This window comes from Auxenochlorella protothecoides, assembly GCF_000733215.1.
Source record: "Auxenochlorella protothecoides strain 0710 unplaced genomic scaffold scaffold111, whole genome shotgun sequence".
NCBI lineage: Eukaryota > Viridiplantae > Chlorophyta > Trebouxiophyceae > Chlorellales > Chlorellaceae > Auxenochlorella > Auxenochlorella protothecoides.
Genome location: NW_011934289.1, coordinates 46,968 through 62,872, shown reverse-complemented (window position 1 = coordinate 62,872; position 15,905 = coordinate 46,968). Strand labels below are relative to the sequence as shown.

Below are 15,905 nucleotides of genomic sequence, written 5' to 3'. Positions count from 1 at the left end.
GAGGCCTCCTCTACAATGGGACAGCGCGTCACACGAGGGCGCAGGGTGCCCGCCAGACTTCCAGGCGCCACCTCCGCCACATGCTTGGGTCATGGAGTGCCGCTGGGTGGCTATGGCGCGACCACGACGGTGGGCACCTGCCCCTCGGCTTCCTCTGACGTCCAGTGAGCCTCGTGTCCATCCTCAACGGCCGCACCTAAGTCAAACGTGGGCGGGCAGGCAGGGTGACGTCTGGGTCCAGGAGCTTGAGAAGGGAGAAGAGCCATGCAGTTAATTGTTCTGGATGATGTCATGTACACCCTTGGCGCTGCACACAGATGCCCCCAGGATGCAGCAAGCACAGAAGATTCTTGTTGCACAGGGGAACGGCTGCAGAATGTAGAAACCCGCACACCATTGGGCCATCCTGATCCTAGATACTGCAGCCCACCGCACCCTCGGGGGTGAAGAGGCTGATGGCGTCCAGGTCCCAGGACAGGGAGGAGGCTGCCACCACCCTCGCCCACACGCATGGCACGAAGAAGGAGTGCGCTTGCAGGCCTGCCGGCATCGGGGTTGGAGTGGCTGGGTGATAGCAGCACTTCAATGGGTCATGGCATGCACGCCGGGTCATTGGGCAAACTAACGGGTTCTCGCTGCCCCTATCAGACTTCCGCTTGGCCCATGGAGCATCGCCACGGAGCCGTGCCCTGGTGCACCAGGCTGGCGCACCACATCCTCTCCCACCCCACCTGTCTCACTTCAGCACCCCCTTATGGTCCCCCCCCCCCCCCCTCCCTTTCCGCACCTTCCTCGTATGCAAAATGCAGGTCGGCCCCACGCTGCAGGCGGTCCCCCCGCCACGCCCGGCTGTCGTGGCGGATGGCCGCCATCACCGTCCCTGCATCCAGCGCCGCCGCGCCCTCGCCCAGGCTGCGCGCCAGGGCGCGCGTGAAGTGATCGATGACGGCCAGGATGTTGGCCAGGGGGACGCGCAGGCCGGGGTCGTCCCGCGGCAGCCCCTCAAACAGCTCGCCGCGGTGCAGCAGCGCGTAGACCAGCGCCGGGTTGGCCGGCAGCGCGCGCTCCAGCACCGCGCTCGCGCTTTCCAGGGCCATCCTGAGGAAGTCGTGCGCCAGCTGCGCAGACTCGGCGGCGGCCGCGGAGGTTGACTCAGAGACGGCCAGGCTCGTTGCCTCCGGGGTGCCGTCGGCTGCCGTGGCTGGATTGCCGACGGCCGCCGCCATCGTCGTAAGCCCGGCAGCGTCAGCCGCCAGCCGGCGCCAGCGCCGCGCCAGCAGGGCCAGCAGGGAGACCAGGCGCTGCGCCGCCTCGGAGGTCAGGCCTGGTGTGAATCAGGATGGGTATCATGAGCGCTGCTCCTTGAGAAACTGCCTGAATGCCGGCCCCATCTGCCTCCAGCCCGGGCACACACCCGGGACCCGCGCTGGTCGTGCCCGGCCCCTCATCTGAACCTCACAACAAGCCCCCCGCGCACCTGTCACGTGTGGCGCCAGGTTGGCGAGCACGGCCAGGGTGTTGGTCTGGAGGAAGGCGTCGCCGTGCCGCGCCACGCTGGCGTGCGCGGAGCGCAGCAGCACCGACAGCGCCAGGCTGCCCAGCGGCTGCTTGGCCCGAGCCCGGCCCTTGAGCCAGGGTGGGGTGGCCTGTTGCGATGGGGAGTGGGGAGGAGGAGAGGGGGGTTAGATTCGGCGAGCAGGCACGTCAGCGCTGCCCCTCTCCCACAGCACGACCCGCGAAGCACGGCAACTCCTTGCGGGCCCAATCGCCGGCCCCGCCCGCTCCCCAGCCACCCAGCCCACCCCCTTGCCACCCCCTCACCTCCAGCCAGACGCGGTGCAGGGCGGCGGCCCATCCCGCATCCGAAGAAAACGCGAGCAGCAGCGTGAGCAGGACGTACACGGCGCCGCGGTCCCCCCGCCCCGCGTCCTCGCGCTGCAGCGCGCCCAGCAGGGGCAGCAGCAGGGCCTCGGGGTCGGTGCGGGCCAGGCAGTAGCCGCGGAAGTCGCCGCCGTCGTGCAGCACGAGGTACAGCAGCAGCGCGGTCTCCGGGGGGGCCACGGGCTCCCGGGTCAGGCACGCGAAGAGGGCGGGGAAGGAGGCGCGTGGGCCGCGCCCCAGCGCGCCCCGCCCGTCCTCGGCGGCGGCTGCCGTGGCCTCTGCCGCACGAAGACGGAGAGTGGGGGTTGGAAGGAAGGACAAACAGGGATGGGCGGGCGCATGCGTGCGATGATGCACGAAGGGGTCACTGCATCTGGAAGTCGGCACATGCCTCCGCCAGGCGCAGCATGTGCAGACACAGGCATCACATGCGGCAACGAGGAAGCTCGGCACGCTGGCCACCGGGGGGGCCCCGTCCTCCTGCGCCCACACACCTGCATCGTCGGCATCTCGCAGACCATGAAGCGCGAGGCGGTAGGGCCCCGGTGTGCGTACAGTCAGTGCGCCCTCGGCACCCTCGCCGGGCAGCGCGTGGAAGCACAGCGTGAGGAGCAGAAGGCAGGCATGCAGGCCCAAGGGGCTCTGACCCGGCGCCGCCGGCTGCCGCCGCAGGAGGAAGGAGAAGGCCGACATGGGGAGCCACACGAGGCTGCCTGCGGGAAGGAGGGCTTGGTAAGCGGGTGTGATGAGAGGTACACGTGTGGCTGTGCATCCAAGAGCATGCCTGGGGCTCGTGCCTGGGATATGGTATGGTAGCAGGGCATCAATTGCTCAAGCCAGGCCAGACAGGTTGAAAGTGCTTGCCAATCCCGGCCCGAGCGACCCACTTGCAGCAGCTCGCACAGCACGCAGGATCGCCCGTGTGTCTGTCGGCAGGAAGAGCCGGAGGCCCAGAGGGGCTTGGGGTCCCACAATCACCAGCCTCAGCAGTGTTTCTACCACAGACACCGGGTCCACCTCGCTTTGCTGGCGGGAGAGGAGGGACAGGAAGGAGGGGCTGAGGCGCTGAGGCCAGGAAGCGAGCTCGTGCATGTCACGAGGTCGCAAAGTTCATACACAAACTCATCTGCAAACCAGAGGGCAACCGTCAGGAACTCACTTCAAGCACAGCGGCCAGGAGCGGGAGTTCCAGTCCCTGCTCATCCAGGTCCTGGCAGTACAGCTGGGTGGAAAGCATGACCAAGAGCAGCTGCAGCAGGTGCAACTGTGTCAGGTACTCGCCAGCGCTGTGCGACGTTTGGGAATTCAGCGGAAAGGATGAACGAGACGAGGCAAGGTAGAGTTGGCAGAATGGGTTGCCGGGGGAGGTAAACGACTGCAGCTCAGCACACTCTCATATGGCAGGACATGCAGACAGCTGTCCCACCCGCTTGAAGACAAAGCAGCGAGCTCCGCTCATTCCCTAAAACCAGTGTACCAAACTGACCTCGCGGCCGGATCATTGCGGGCCACCAGCGCACGGAGGCAAGCCCCCACCAGCTGCTGCTCCACGGGCGTTTGCTCCTCCTCCTGGGCATCTCGCTCCACAGCCACCTTGTGAGGGGAGCCTGTGCAGGGGGTGATGTGAGGCACGGCTCTGCTGTTGTCCAAGCAAGAGAACAAAAGGAGGCCTGCATTTTCATGGGTGCACGAATTCAAGCACGGTCTAGGCCAACTGGACCCGGGAGCAATACTTCCAGTCACAGCCACATCACACCTCCACCAGCAGCCCTCATTCAGTTCGCACCTGGGGCTGGCCACGACAGGAATGCCTGGAGTTGCGCCGGCGTGAGGTGCTCCATGAGGTCCTGGAGGAGGATGCGCAGCAGGCACAGCAGGTTGGCAACCGCCACATCAGCGCCTCGCTTGCTCGCCCCCTCCAGCTTACGGCACAGCAGGACGATGAGTCGCTGCAGGTTGTACGTCTGACAGTTATGGTACACTGTCGTGGATTGGGGAGGGAGCGGGGAGGAGAAGGACGTGGCATCAACCATGTGTGCACTGGAGACTGAGAATACTCCGCTGGGGTGCAACAAATGCCATACACAGTATCCAGCATGAGGCAGAATGTATGCAGCCCTTATAACGTATTCCTGAGAGCATGCAGTAACCAGCTGGCCCGACGACCTACCCAGATCACCGCAGTAGGGCCTGATGGTGGCCTGGAGCTCTTCCTCTGACCACCGTGACAGAGGAGTCGACACGGCGAGCAGGGGCTGCCATGTCTCATCGTCCAGCTGCAGAGAGGCAGGGCCTGTCACGGAAGCCAGTGCATCCAAGGCCGCGGCAGTAGTCGCCGAGGCCGCATTGCCCATCACGGCGACGGCTGCTCAGGGCTCCGACACGGCGGTGCGGGGCACGCCAGCTCGGGCGGTGCCGCCTCCAGGACACATAGTGATCACTCAAGTAATTTGCATGATTGAAGGGGAGCCCTGCTGACTGATCACTCAATTTTGATCGTAGAGTGTGTGCACACGCTTCAAACAGTGGCGGTGACCTGGTGCGCGCCAGAGTTGCCTCGTGGGCGCCCTGGAGATCTTAATGCTGCAGTGGCTCGCGGAGCCAATTGATGCTTTGACCTGCAGTATTTTTGAGTTTATCCATTTATGATATCACTCTCGGAGCACATTTGGCCCTTTGCACCACCCCCGAGTACCCTGAGATCACTTCCGCGGAGGTCCCTTAGCACGCAAGATCGCAGTTCCCACCTAGAATGAGAATGTGACAATCGACACCTTTCTATAATGCCGTCAAGGGGCATCGATGAGACCTTAGCGGAAGCCGCGAGGATCCAGCTTGATGTCATGCAAGGCCTGGACAGCCCCGAGCGAGCCAGTCACGTAAGTGCTTTGCGAGCGAAGCCTCACGTCCACCAAACCTACGCGCAGGGCTACCAATCCCCAAAATTTTGATCCATACCCTTCCCCTTGCAGACCTCTCCCCTGTCACCCCGCTCCACCGCATGGCGGTGGCTGGGGGAGCACCCGGATGACGCCGCCGAGCTGGCAGCCCTGCTGCATGAAGCCGCCCCGAAGCTCGGGCTCAAGGGCGACTACCCCGTCTCCCGGAGGGTGACCCCTTCCTTTCCCGCCAAGACCACCCTGAGACGGGACGAGGCCGACCCGGAGGACCTGGGCCAGCTCCTCCAGCAGGCAGTGCCCATACCCACAGGTGAGACGTGGTTGGCCGCCAGCCTCATGAGGGTTTCGGTGAGCCGCTCCAGTTACATTTGGGTTTGATGAGGCACATCAGACTGCATGATATTTTTACAATCGACCCCTTGGAAGCGTTGTGTGCTTGGGATGGACCACATTCAGCCAAGTTGTATATTCCTGATGAAGTGCCCTTTGTCGTTTCTATACCCACCAAGATACTCTACCCCGTTGGTATCTGATCTCCGGCACACTTCTCCACTCAGGGCTAGGCATGGTGCCTTGGAAAGCGCTGCGGGCCTGCTGTACCAGCGAGCAGCTGCACAGCTCCGGGGCCCTGCCCGCACAGACTGCGGCGCAGGACAGCGCCGGGGACAAACCCGCCACGCCCCGGGGCGCGAGCGCCCTGGAGATCAACTCCGGCGGCCTGGTCTTCTTCTGTCTCTTCAACGCAAGAGATGCGCACATTGGGAGCTGTAGCCCCAGGCAATCCCCACCCCCCTCTCCGGGGCCGGAGTCATCGGAGGAGGCGCTGCGGGCGGCCGCCGAGTCAGCGCTGGCTGAGGCAGCCGCCAATGGGAGGCTTTCGCCCCCGTGCACCGACGCAGGGCCACGCGAGGTGTCGCCCAGCGTGATAGAGGTCATCCCTGGCGCCAATGCCCCCCTCGCCGTCGCCAAGCGGTCAGCACCTCATGGCTGCCTGGTGCTGAAGATCCCCGCCTCCCGCCTCCAGTGCCAGTCTGAGCTGTTTGCTGGGGAAGTGGCCCGGCACGTCGGGTTGGCCTGCCCCGACGGGCGCATCCTTCGACAGGCAAGGCGGGCGCATCGCTAGGACCATGTGAAAGTACATTTCGAGATCTCTTGTGGGAGGCCACATTTTCAGCATCCCACCTGACGAAGCGGCTCTTGCACCACTTTCATAATCCCCTAAACCCAGTGCCCAGCCCTCTGCAGTTCACGTATGCGGAGGACGAGTGTCCGGCCCCGGAGTGGGCAGCGATGCTGGCCGCCGCCCAGTCCATCTCCGGCACATACCCGGAGCTGCATGCCGAGCTGCAGAGGTGCAGGTGAGAGATGTGCCCCTGGTGGCAGCCAACCCTTTCAACTGACGCTCTAGAAGATCACTGCCCCATTCCTTTCTCAACTCTCTTCCATTCCAGCTGTGTGCTGGTGATGGAGTTTATCCCAGCCGTCAGCATCGCGACGGCCTGCGAGACTGGGTTCCTGGGCCCCAAGACCCTGGCCCGCGTCTCACACGACCTTGGAAGGTCAGTCAGCCGGTCTGAGTGCGTTGGTGCATTGGCTGGCCGAGTGGGCGGGAGGAGTGTGTCTGGTCTGAGGACGGAGGTACAGTGAGACAGAGACGCTGTGGAGGATGGAGTGCCAGGTTGTAGGCCAGGAGGGTGTGTCTGCTTTGGTCGCAGGGCGCTGGGCTTCTCCAAGCACACAGAGTGATAGCCTGCTGGAATCGCCGTATCCCGAAGAAAGCATGCATCGCTGCACCCATCGGCATCGAGCACCGCTGCGACCTCTTCGCGCCTCGAATCACCTCACCAACCTCCTCCCACGCAGGATGCTGTGCCTCGACATGATGCTGGGCAACGCCGACCGGCTGCCCATCGAGGCGCTGGGGTGGCGGGGCAACCTGGGCAACGTCCTGTTTGCACGGACGGGGCGCTGGGCGGGGAGGATGGTGGCCATTGACGCCGTGGTCCAGAGGAGGCCGCCCGGCAGGCTGGTGTGCACTGAGGTGAGCAGCAGGGTGATTGGGGCTTGGGGGGCAAAGCAGATGGTCCTGAGTGCGGTTCTGGGTCCACCGACTGCGGCCACGCGCTGCGCCGGGGTGCCTCCGTCGAGCAACAGCATCTCACCTCGGCCACGTGCAGGACGAGGCGTGCGAGCGCCTTGCTGAGCTGGCGCTGAACGACGCTGAGCTGGCGGGGGCTGTCCTGGGCAACGCCCTGAGCATCACCGGGTGGAGGGAGGGCGAGGCTCTGGACCCGGCGGCCATCGCGGCCTTCCAGCAGGTGCTGTCTCGGATGGAAAAGGGTCTGAGAGGACAAGTGTTGCCGGCACAGATGTGCCAAGATGGCATGGTTGTGGTTTCCTCCTGGTCCCCTCCCCCCGAGCTGATATACCACATCCCATGTCCCCCTCGCAAAGTCTCCTGCCGAGCACTCCCCCGCTCCTCCTGTCACCAACCCAAATCCCCCTCCGCCGCCTTACAGGGTTTGAGGACTGCGCTGGAGTCCCTGGCAGCCGTCAAGGGGCTGTTCGAGATGATGTACGAGGTGGTGCGGGACTGGATGGACGAGTTCCTGGCAGACATGGAGTCCAGCTTCGAGCTGGCGGCCGCCACGCCGCCCCGCGCCCTCATCAGCGGTGGCAGCGGGGTGGAGGGGCGGTACGGCGGCGGCGGGGGCCCTGGGCCGGGAGTGACGGCGCCCTCCGCGGCGTCGGGGCCCTCCGGCTGCTCGCCCTCGCTCCTGGCAAGCCCGGGCGCCGGAGCGGGGGCCACGGCTGCCGCCACGCCGTCCGGCAGCCGCCGCGCCTCCGCGCTGGTGTCGGACTCCCCATCGGCGGACGTGGGCCTGACCACGCAGAAGATCAGGCACATCAACCAGGAGGCGCAGCACAACCACTCGGTGTCGCGCAAGGTCGCCGCCTGGCGCGACGTGTTCCGGGCTAGAGGTGATTGGGATGTGGCTGAGGGTTGGGAGGGGGGGGATATTCCCATGGCAGCAAGTTGATTTGAATGGCGTGAGAAGGTCAGATTGCCCTGGCAGTGGCAGCCTCAGCTGGAAGAACGCATGCGTGGGCTCGAGGGCCCAGCAAAGGTTTGGGATCCTCACCTGATCCCCTCACTCCCCCGCCACCTGTGTCGCAGGCAGCGAGCTGCGGGGCGCGGTGGAGGAGTGGCAGCAGAAGCGCGACGCGTCCGGGTCCCGCCTCACCACCGGCTTCCTCGACGGCGTGCGGCCGGTTGTGGACGTGTACGAGCTCAAGGTGGGTTGCCGGTCGTGAGCGTGCAGGAACTTCTGTCGCACCTGCATTCTTCTTCCAAATTCCACCCCCAACCCCCCCTGCCTCCCCACCCCCGCCCAGGTGCGGCTGGAGCACATGCTGCAGCGCCTGCGGGTGCTCCAGGTGTCCCTGGCCTCCGCCCGGCCCCTGTGCCTCCTGCCCGGGCTGTACCTGTCGGACGCGGTGGGCGCCAGCAGCATGCACACGTTGCGCCACCTGGGCATCACCCACATCCTGAACGCCACCGAGGTGAGGAGGAGGGGCCCTGTGGAATGGGGTGGGTCCTTCCAAGGGAAGGGGGGTGTTGCCGACGGCGACCCAGGACCCCCCGCCGCCATGTCTGCGATCCCCCCGGCCCCTCGCCCCCCCCTCGTGAACCATCAGCACCCCCTCCAAACCGATGCTCCACGAAGGATCTTCTGGGCCCCGACGAGGGGCTGGGCGCGGCCTGGATCCGCTGCGCCCTGCGAGACGTGGAGGAGGAGGACATCACCCCCCACATCGAGGCGGCCACCGCCTTCATCGACGGCGCGCGGGCGGGGGGCGGGCGAGTGCTGGTGCACTGCCACGCCGGCCGGAGCCGGAGCTGCAGCCTGGTGAGCGTGCACAGGGCTGTGGGGATCGCGCGGTGGGTGAGTTGGGGAGCTGACCATCATGAAGATTGCATGACTTCACACGCAAGTACCCCCTCCCATGCCCCACCCCAATCGGTCCCCCCTTGCATCCACCCCCAGATCTTGGCCTGGATGATGCAGAGCCAGGGCTGGAGCCTGCGGCAGGGCATGCGCTTCCTCACGCGCCTCAGGCCCGAGGCGGCGCCCAATGCGGGCTACATGGCGGCCCTGCTGCGGCTGGAGGAGCAGCTCTTTGGCAAGCAGACCGTGAAGGTGGGCAGGGGGCTGGCATACTGTTCCGGGACACGAAGCGGTGGAGGAGTTGATTGGACTGGGGAGTACGCTAGATTCTCCATGCAGTGACACAGCAAGGCGCCCTGTCAGTACCTCCTGGTGGTTTCTGTAGGCGATCTCTTGTTGGTACGGCTGTCAAATGTCGACGCCCTCTTGCCTCGCCACGGTGCAGGGGCGTAAGCCCAAGCCGGGGCTCAAGACCTGTCCCGAGTGCGGGCAGAAGGTGGGTCTGTCGCAGGCATCGGTGACGGTGCACCTGAGGAGGGCGCACCCACTTTCCACCTGCCAACACTTGCTGTGAGCTGGGGGGGACCGGAGGCAGGTGGCCAGGCTTGTCCAGTGCAGTACATGCAACAGATGTTTGGTTGCTGGCGAGAGGTGTGCTTGTGTGCGATTGGAATAAGGACCTCTCTGACGGGGCTACCGCCCCCACACTCTACCTCCCAGAGCTCGAAGCGGTGGATCAGAGACCTCTGCCACCGATCCCGAGTCGCTGCTCACGAGGTCCAGCCTTACCAGTCTGTGACCTGTTTTGGCCGTGATTGGTTGTGAGTGGCCTCTAGCAGAGGTTGAAGACCTACCCTTGCATTTCTTATTCAGTATCTGGATTTCAAACCTCTTCTTGCGACCCCTGCCAACAAAATTGAGCCTGCAGACATTGAGCATCCGCACCCTCAGTCAAAGACATGGTCGAGCTCAAAATTGGGGTCCAGGAGGCTGGGCCCATACGCCCCCACATCCAGCCTATCCAGTATCAAGTGCTCCACGGCCTCCTCAAGATCTGTTGTCGGTTGGAAGGATAACTGGGTGCTGTTCATCACATGCTCTGACCGAGGATTACCACAGGCACACCTCAGGACTACCAGCAGAGTTGCAGTGTGACTGGCAACATGCACAGCCAACACACCCAAGGGGCCCCGCGACTTGCCTGTATCTCCTATGAGTACTGCCCCAACCACCTTGCCTCTGAGCAGCAGGAGCCTCACAAAGGAACCTGGGCTTCCCTGTGGATGGGAGGCGTGCAGGGTACATACACTGATCATGCCATGCAGGGTTTAACGCAGAGGGTGTAGACCATGGGCGCAATGCTCTCGACCCGTTATCGCCCAGAATCTTCCCGCACCCCCTCTCCGTGCCTGGGAGGGGTCTGGGGGTGTAGTCCTTGAGAAGGAGATCAGGTCTGCTTCCGGCTCGTTCTCGAGCCCCTGGCCATTGTACCTTCCCAGCAGGACCACCTTCAGGCCGGCAAAAGACGTCACGTGGGTGAACAGCTCAAAGGCCATGCTGGAAGCCGTGTCCTCCTCCACTCCAGCCATGGCATGCGCGGCATGGATGCCCTGCGACCGTGCCTGGTTCAGGGTGATTTGGGATGTTGGGAGATGTGGAACTGGGGCGCTTGGGTGAGTGTGGATGCCCCATCCCATGCACTGTTCCGTGAACCAAAACCAGGGCTGCAAACACTGATCTCTCTGGACCCTGATCTTGGATAACACATGTCCACTCAGCCCTCGGGACCCCCACCAATGGTCCTCACCTGGGTCCAGAGCCTCATCTGGAACCACTGGGAGTCTGGGGTGTCAAAGTCGGGCGCAGAGCACGCGTCGCCCGCAGCAAATACCCCCGCCAGGCTCGTCTGCATCCGGGTGTCCACCTTGATGCCCCCGTCCCGCCCCCGCTCCAGCTCGGGCCCGAGCCACTCCGTGCTGGGTGTGACCCCCAGCGCCGCCACCGCCACGTCAGCGCACACCCACCGCCCGTCGCTCAGCTCCAGTGCCACGGGCCAGGGGCCCCCCGGGTCTCCAGGGGCCGTGCCCCGCGACACTCGCTCCACCTCGCAGCCGAGGTGCAGCGTCAAGGCCCCGCCCCGCTGGCCGTGGGCCAGGTGTTTGATCCAGGTGGGGCCCACGGCGTGGCCCAGCAGTGCGCCAGGCGGCCCCTCGCGCTGCCTGGCCTGGGCTACACCGCTGCCCGCAGTCGCATCGCTGCCCCCCACTGCACCACCTTCCACGCAGCTCCCCTCCGCGCCGTCCATGGCCGGCGCTGACACGCTGCCCTGGCAGCCCTGCAGGGTGTCCAACAGGAAGCGCGCGGCATCGGCGTCGAAGAAAGCGTCGCCGATGTGGGCGTGCCGCACCACCCAGCTCACGTTCAGGCCGCGCAACGAGTAGCTGGAGCAGGAGGGCGCAAGAGGGGTATGGTCGATTCGCGGACTGAAAGATGCTGATCAGCTCCCCGCCACTGCATCCGACAATACATGGTTGACCCCAGGCGGCACCATTCAGTTCCTGTCCACCGCCCACCCCCCGTCCCTCCACATCCTCACATGAGCTCCAGGGCTATGCCGCCGTTTCCGATCACGGCCACATGCCGCGCGGAGCGCAGGCGTTGCGCCAGGGCGGCAATGCTGTGGGTGTCCCGAAGGGTCAGCACCGCGCCATTCGAATCCGAGCCGGGCAGGTGGATCGGTCCGGCCCCCGTGGCGATGCAGAGCCGATCAAAGGCCAGCGACTCGCCAGAGGCCAGCCGCACGGACTGTGAAGGTGCAGCGAGAAGAGGAGATGCAGGAACTGCAGAGTCGCAGTATGCAGCAGCATGCAGAGTGGTTGATCACTTGCGGCCCCAATGCCACCCACATTCTATCGATTGAACCCGGCTCTTGACAGCCATGCGTCACACTTGCCTTCCTGGCAGAGTCTAGGTGGACGGCGGAGCCCTGCACAAAGTGCAGATTGCCATGCCTTTCATCATCCAGCCTGCGCTCCTCCACTGCTTGGGAAGGTGTTGGAAAAGTCATGACACTGCTTGTGAGCATGCACTGGCCGCAGCATGGTCCATGCTCAGTCACATTGCCACAAAATCGCACCCGCAATCTGCTCAATGAAGGGCGTGATCCTGGCAATGACGCTGGCTCCCTGCCATTAAGAGGGGGAGCAGGGTGAGCCGTAGCAATGCCATTGATGGGAGCAGCATGGGAAAGACCATTCGCACCCTCTCGCACATTGCATGGAGCCTGTTTCCAGGCTGCCCACCTTCAGGGTTCGATAGGCTGACACAATGGTGACTTCATCGGTTGGACAGAGCCTGCAGAGCTCTTCCGCACAACACACGCCGGCCACACCACCGCCCAGCACCAGGTACTTCATTGAGAATTATCCAGGCCAGGTGCCGGTATCGCAGTCTGTCGTTGGACGGGAAGCATCGCTATAGAGCAGTCGGGCAACCCACACTTTTTGCATCAAATATAATCATGCAATCTCAACATAGAGTATTGCTGCATGGCGCGCCTTGCATTTACAACGTTCTGATCTAGTGGGTGACCGACTGGTTGCAGTGAGGGAGCGCGCGAGAGTACAATGGAAGAGTAGTCAGCAGATCGACGGCAAGTACGAGGCTATCTCTATGCAAACATCATCCCTTCTGTGATTCAAACCCTGAATAAGAGCCCTGCCCTCTTCTGATCGCGACACCCGTGGTCCCGGACGCCATGAGGGTGCGTGCGGCAGTGAAGAAGCTGTGCGAGGCATGCCGAGTGGTGAAGCGTCGCGGAAAGGTGTTCATCGTCTGCAAGGAAAATAAAAAGGTGTTTGGGATTGAGTTGTGCCCCTCCGTGCGGGAGATTCGCCGAAGGTTGGGGTGCAAGCCGCACCTGGCCAGGGCGACCTCATGCCCATTCCACCCTCCCCACACCTCGCAGCACAAGCAAAGACAGGGCATCCACACGGACGCCATGGCTATCGCCGAGAAGCAGCAGTCACTCCCCACGCCCAGCCGGTCGTTCGTAGACAGCGGAGCCTCTGTCGGCGTGAAGCTCTGGCAGGGTATCTTGTAGCATGTGCCTGCCTCCCCATGTGACATCCAGAGTATTCTCTCACTTGTATACTGCACTTCGGATTATAGAGTGGTGGAATCTGCCAGCCAGGGGAGGGCTTGGGCATGGCAGGGGTGAAGCAGCCATCCAAGCGCTCAGGAATCGGTTGTCGGGGCGGCATCGGCGCTTGCTTCAGTGCTTGCACCGACCCCGCCGCTCGTCAGCGCTGCGGCCAGGAGCTTCGCCATCAGGCGTGCAGTCCGTGCCTGCTCCCCCGGGCTCTGGAGGGGCGCTTGAGGGGCCGCGCCTGTGGGTGCCACGGCAAACGCAGTCCGGGCTGTGTTTGTGCCTGTAGCAGTCTCCGCGCTGACCGCCACAGGAGGCGGGGCGGCCGTCGGGCTCATGCTTCCGGTGGCCCCTTCCTCTCCAGCAGGGCCAGCTGCGCTGGTGCTTGTCCCGCCGGCGGCGGCGCCGGCGGGCCCGCTGGCAGCGCGGGCGGCCTGCCCACCGCCGGCGGCACTTGACATGGCTGCCTCCAGCAGCTGCTTCACCCTCTCCAGCTGGTCAGGGATGGTGTCCATGATCAGCACGCCCTCTGCAGCCTCCATCCTCTCCACGAAACCGATGGCCTTCATGGCATCCACTCCCCCGGGCCGCGAGCCCAGCTGCAGCACAGAGGAGGGAGGGGGGAGGTGTTGATGCAAGAAACATGATGTGGAGGCATATGGATGACCACAATGGGGGGTTGGGGGCGTCGTGCGCCTGCTGTGCACCAGCACAACAATTAGGACACATTAGGGGCGGTCATGCCGAACCTGCCATCTCCACGTTCCTTGGCAAACACTCCCAAACGTCTGCTTGGGCATGCCCTCCATCCTTAATAGCCGTTGGAAAACTCCCTTACCTCCCCATTCCCCCTGTGAAAACAAAGAACAATGCGTCCCAGGCCCACCTTGGACGCAAAGACGGGGTTGGCCAGTTTCACGCGGCGGTACTTGGCGTCGTCCCGATGGTCCAGCACGTTCCCCACGAAGCGCAGGAGCACGCGCGCGGCCTCGTGGAAGTCCTCGCGCGAGGTCGCGGCCTTGACCCTGCCCAGGGCCTGCGCCAGCCTGGCGGCCATGTCGTCGGCGTCGGGCGCCGGCCCCGCCTCGGCGAGCGCCCGAGAGACCAGGGCCGACAGGCCGGCGCGGTTGGCGCCCTGCAGCGCGTCGGCCACCGCGCCGTCGCGGTACAGCTGGAAAGTGGGGAGGGACTGGATACGCAGGGCGGCGGCCAGCGCCTTGTTGGGCGGGCCGGCCTCGATGTCGACCTTGACTGCCACCAGGCGCCCCGTGTGGGCCCGCGCCAGCTCAGCGACCACCGGGGTCATCATGCGGCAGGGGCCGCACCAGGAGGCGCTGAACTGGACGAGCACGGGCTGGCGGCGGGCCGTTGCTGAGGCGAGCACAGAGTCCAGCTCCAGCCGCCCCGCACGCAGCTCCAGCACAGTGCCGTCGGCATAGTCCCGTGACGTCATTCTTGGGGAGGAGAGAGGAGCGAGGGCTGGAGGACTGCACTTCACTCAGGCTGTGATGCCAACTCGGGCGAGGCCGGCGCGGGCGCGGGAGATGTCCTGGAGCGTGGGAGGCAGAGGGAGGGGCTCGAGCCGGATGAAGAGGTGGGGGGGTCCGGGATTATCAAAACCGGGACAGCTCACATGACCTTCCAGACCCAAGATCGCGCGATTGTCCCACCTGCTTGAGGTACTCGGATTCCTCCGGCACGGTCCGGAAGGTCGCTACGCCGTAGGCCAAGGAGGAGGCAAGGTACAAACCCAGGGCGAAGACCAGGTAGACAGGGGCCTGCGCGCAAGGTCATAAGGGGGTGTGAACCGCACCGACACCCCTATGTGCTAAGTCATGACAAAGAGATAATTGAGATCAAAACCAGTGCATCAGCAGCTCGCGCACCAGGGCCACCAGCGTCCAGATGGAGGGGGGTGCAACGGTGAGGGTGAAGCCCCAGACAACCAGCAGGACCAGAGCGGTGACGCTTAGGCGGGCAATGCGCAGCATGACGGAGTCAAGGCCATGCTCTGTTTGATGCTTGATCTGGGAAGATCCGAACGTGCGATGCCCTGCGTTTACATGGGCGCATTTGGATGGCACGGACACGACCCGTCCACAGCATGCAGCGCAGCTCGGTCACCCGGCCCTGGCCCAGTCGATTGCGACTGGCAGTGTACAGGACGGCGCTGAAGGTGCAGTGAGGGGCGCGTAATGTTGTAGGTCATATCATTGATAAGCACCATCTCGGTCCAGGGGCTCCCTCGTGACCGAGCTCCCCACGAGGGTGAAGTGTGGCGCGCTCTCAAGGCGGACAGCGAAAGGATTCGGAGCCTCGTCCCCTCTGCTGCACGCCTGTTCCTGACTTATCGGTTCGCAAGGCATAGCTGTATGGTGGGCATTGTCCTGGAACACATGTGGGAGACTCCGGGGAGGTGCCGTTAGGGAGAGGGGTCCCAACCCAAGTTCATGGGCCCCTCCTCCAGGCTGGGTTCCCGGCCGAGGTGGCGGGTTCTGCCCCGCACCCCCTGCCGTCCACCCATGCCCCCACCTCCCCCGACATTCCCACCTCCCCCCGCAGTCCTCCTGGGTGCCCGCCCCCAGCGCATGACGCGCGATGGCCGGCCCCGGTGGCATGGAGGCGGTGCGCGCCCAGCTGCTCCGCTTCCGCGTGCCTGAGCTGCAGGAGGTGGCGGAGCGCCTGCGCCTGGACAAGCGCGGGCGCAAAGCCCAGCTCCAGTCCCGCCTGCTGGCCTACCTGGGCCTGGAGGAGGGGGTGGACGGCCCCGCCCCCACCCTGGAGCAGTGGAAGCTGGAGACCGCGATCCGCACCGTGGCCGACGTCCACGCCCGGCGGAGCGCCTGCAGCGCCTGCGGCGCGGGCGCAAAGCCCAGCTCCAGTCCCGCCTGCTGGCCTACCTGGGCCTGGAGGAGGGGGTGGACGGCCCCGCCCCCACCCTGGAGCAGTGGAAGCTGGAGACCGCGATCCGCACCGTGGCCGACGTCCACGCCCGGCGCAACGCCGGCACCGGCGGCGCGGGCCCCG

General features: G+C 64.7%; 7 protein-coding genes across 7 annotated transcripts in view; 3 read left to right on the top strand and 4 right to left on the bottom strand.

Annotated features, from left to right (window-relative positions):
- Nucleotides 1-412: 412 nt before the first annotated feature.
- Nucleotides 413-3,914, bottom strand: F751_0714 (Dymeclin; the record flags this gene model as incomplete). The annotated part of the gene is made up of 9 exons (XM_011401428.1): nt 413-540; nt 788-1,324; nt 1,478-1,646; nt 1,822-2,159; nt 2,376-2,594; nt 2,790-2,907; nt 3,041-3,167; nt 3,368-3,488; nt 3,668-3,914. The coding sequence occupies 9 exons, from the start codon at nt 3,912-3,914 to the stop codon at nt 413-415; spliced, it is 2,004 nt and encodes a 667-aa protein (XP_011399730.1).
- Nucleotides 3,915-4,664: 750 nt separating this feature from the next.
- Nucleotides 4,665-9,305, top strand: F751_0713 (MAP kinase phosphatase with leucine-rich repeats protein 3; the record flags this gene model as incomplete). Its single annotated transcript, XM_011401427.1, has 13 exons — nt 4,665-4,760; nt 4,854-5,091; nt 5,339-5,849; nt 6,017-6,139; nt 6,233-6,340; nt 6,645-6,822; nt 6,959-7,099; nt 7,301-7,763; nt 7,960-8,078; nt 8,178-8,345; nt 8,510-8,728; nt 8,831-8,983; nt 9,177-9,305. 13 exons carry the CDS (start codon nt 4,665-4,667, stop codon nt 9,303-9,305), a joined length of 2,646 nt encoding a protein of 881 aa, XP_011399729.1.
- Nucleotides 9,306-9,678: 373 nt separating this feature from the next.
- Nucleotides 9,679-12,147, bottom strand: F751_0712 (Pyridine nucleotide-disulfide oxidoreductase domain-containing protein 1; the record flags this gene model as incomplete). Its single annotated transcript, XM_011401426.1, has 7 exons — nt 9,679-9,785; nt 10,128-10,353; nt 10,539-11,172; nt 11,328-11,536; nt 11,679-11,770; nt 11,868-11,916; nt 12,034-12,147. 7 exons carry the CDS (start codon nt 12,145-12,147, stop codon nt 9,679-9,681), a joined length of 1,431 nt encoding a protein of 476 aa, XP_011399728.1.
- Nucleotides 12,148-12,488: 341 nt separating this feature from the next.
- F751_0711 (50S ribosomal protein L36, chloroplastic) lies at nt 12,489-12,833 on the top strand (the record flags this gene model as incomplete). Its single annotated transcript, XM_011401425.1, has 2 exons — nt 12,489-12,584; nt 12,699-12,833. The coding sequence occupies 2 exons, from the start codon at nt 12,489-12,491 to the stop codon at nt 12,831-12,833; spliced, it is 231 nt and encodes a 76-aa protein (XP_011399727.1).
- A 134-nt stretch (nt 12,834-12,967) lies between these two features.
- Nucleotides 12,968-14,331, bottom strand: F751_0710 (Thioredoxin Y2, chloroplastic; the record flags this gene model as incomplete). Its single annotated transcript, XM_011401424.1, has 2 exons — nt 12,968-13,477; nt 13,765-14,331. The coding sequence occupies 2 exons, from the start codon at nt 14,329-14,331 to the stop codon at nt 12,968-12,970; spliced, it is 1,077 nt and encodes a 358-aa protein (XP_011399726.1).
- A 45-nt stretch (nt 14,332-14,376) lies between these two features.
- Nucleotides 14,377-14,869, bottom strand: F751_0709 (hypothetical protein; the record flags this gene model as incomplete). Its single annotated transcript, XM_011401423.1, has 3 exons — nt 14,377-14,427; nt 14,549-14,656; nt 14,765-14,869. The coding sequence occupies 3 exons, from the start codon at nt 14,867-14,869 to the stop codon at nt 14,377-14,379; spliced, it is 264 nt and encodes an 87-aa protein (XP_011399725.1).
- Nucleotides 14,870-15,476: 607 nt separating this feature from the next.
- The window catches only part of F751_0708 (hypothetical protein), a gene marked incomplete at both ends in the record, with an annotated part of 7,734 nt that continues 7,305 nt past the window's right edge, over nt 15,477-15,905 (top strand). The window contains one exon of the mRNA XM_011401422.1: nt 15,477-15,692. Within this exon, the coding sequence (XP_011399724.1) occupies nt 15,477-15,692 (216 nt within the window). The remainder of the gene's footprint in view (nt 15,693-15,905) is intronic.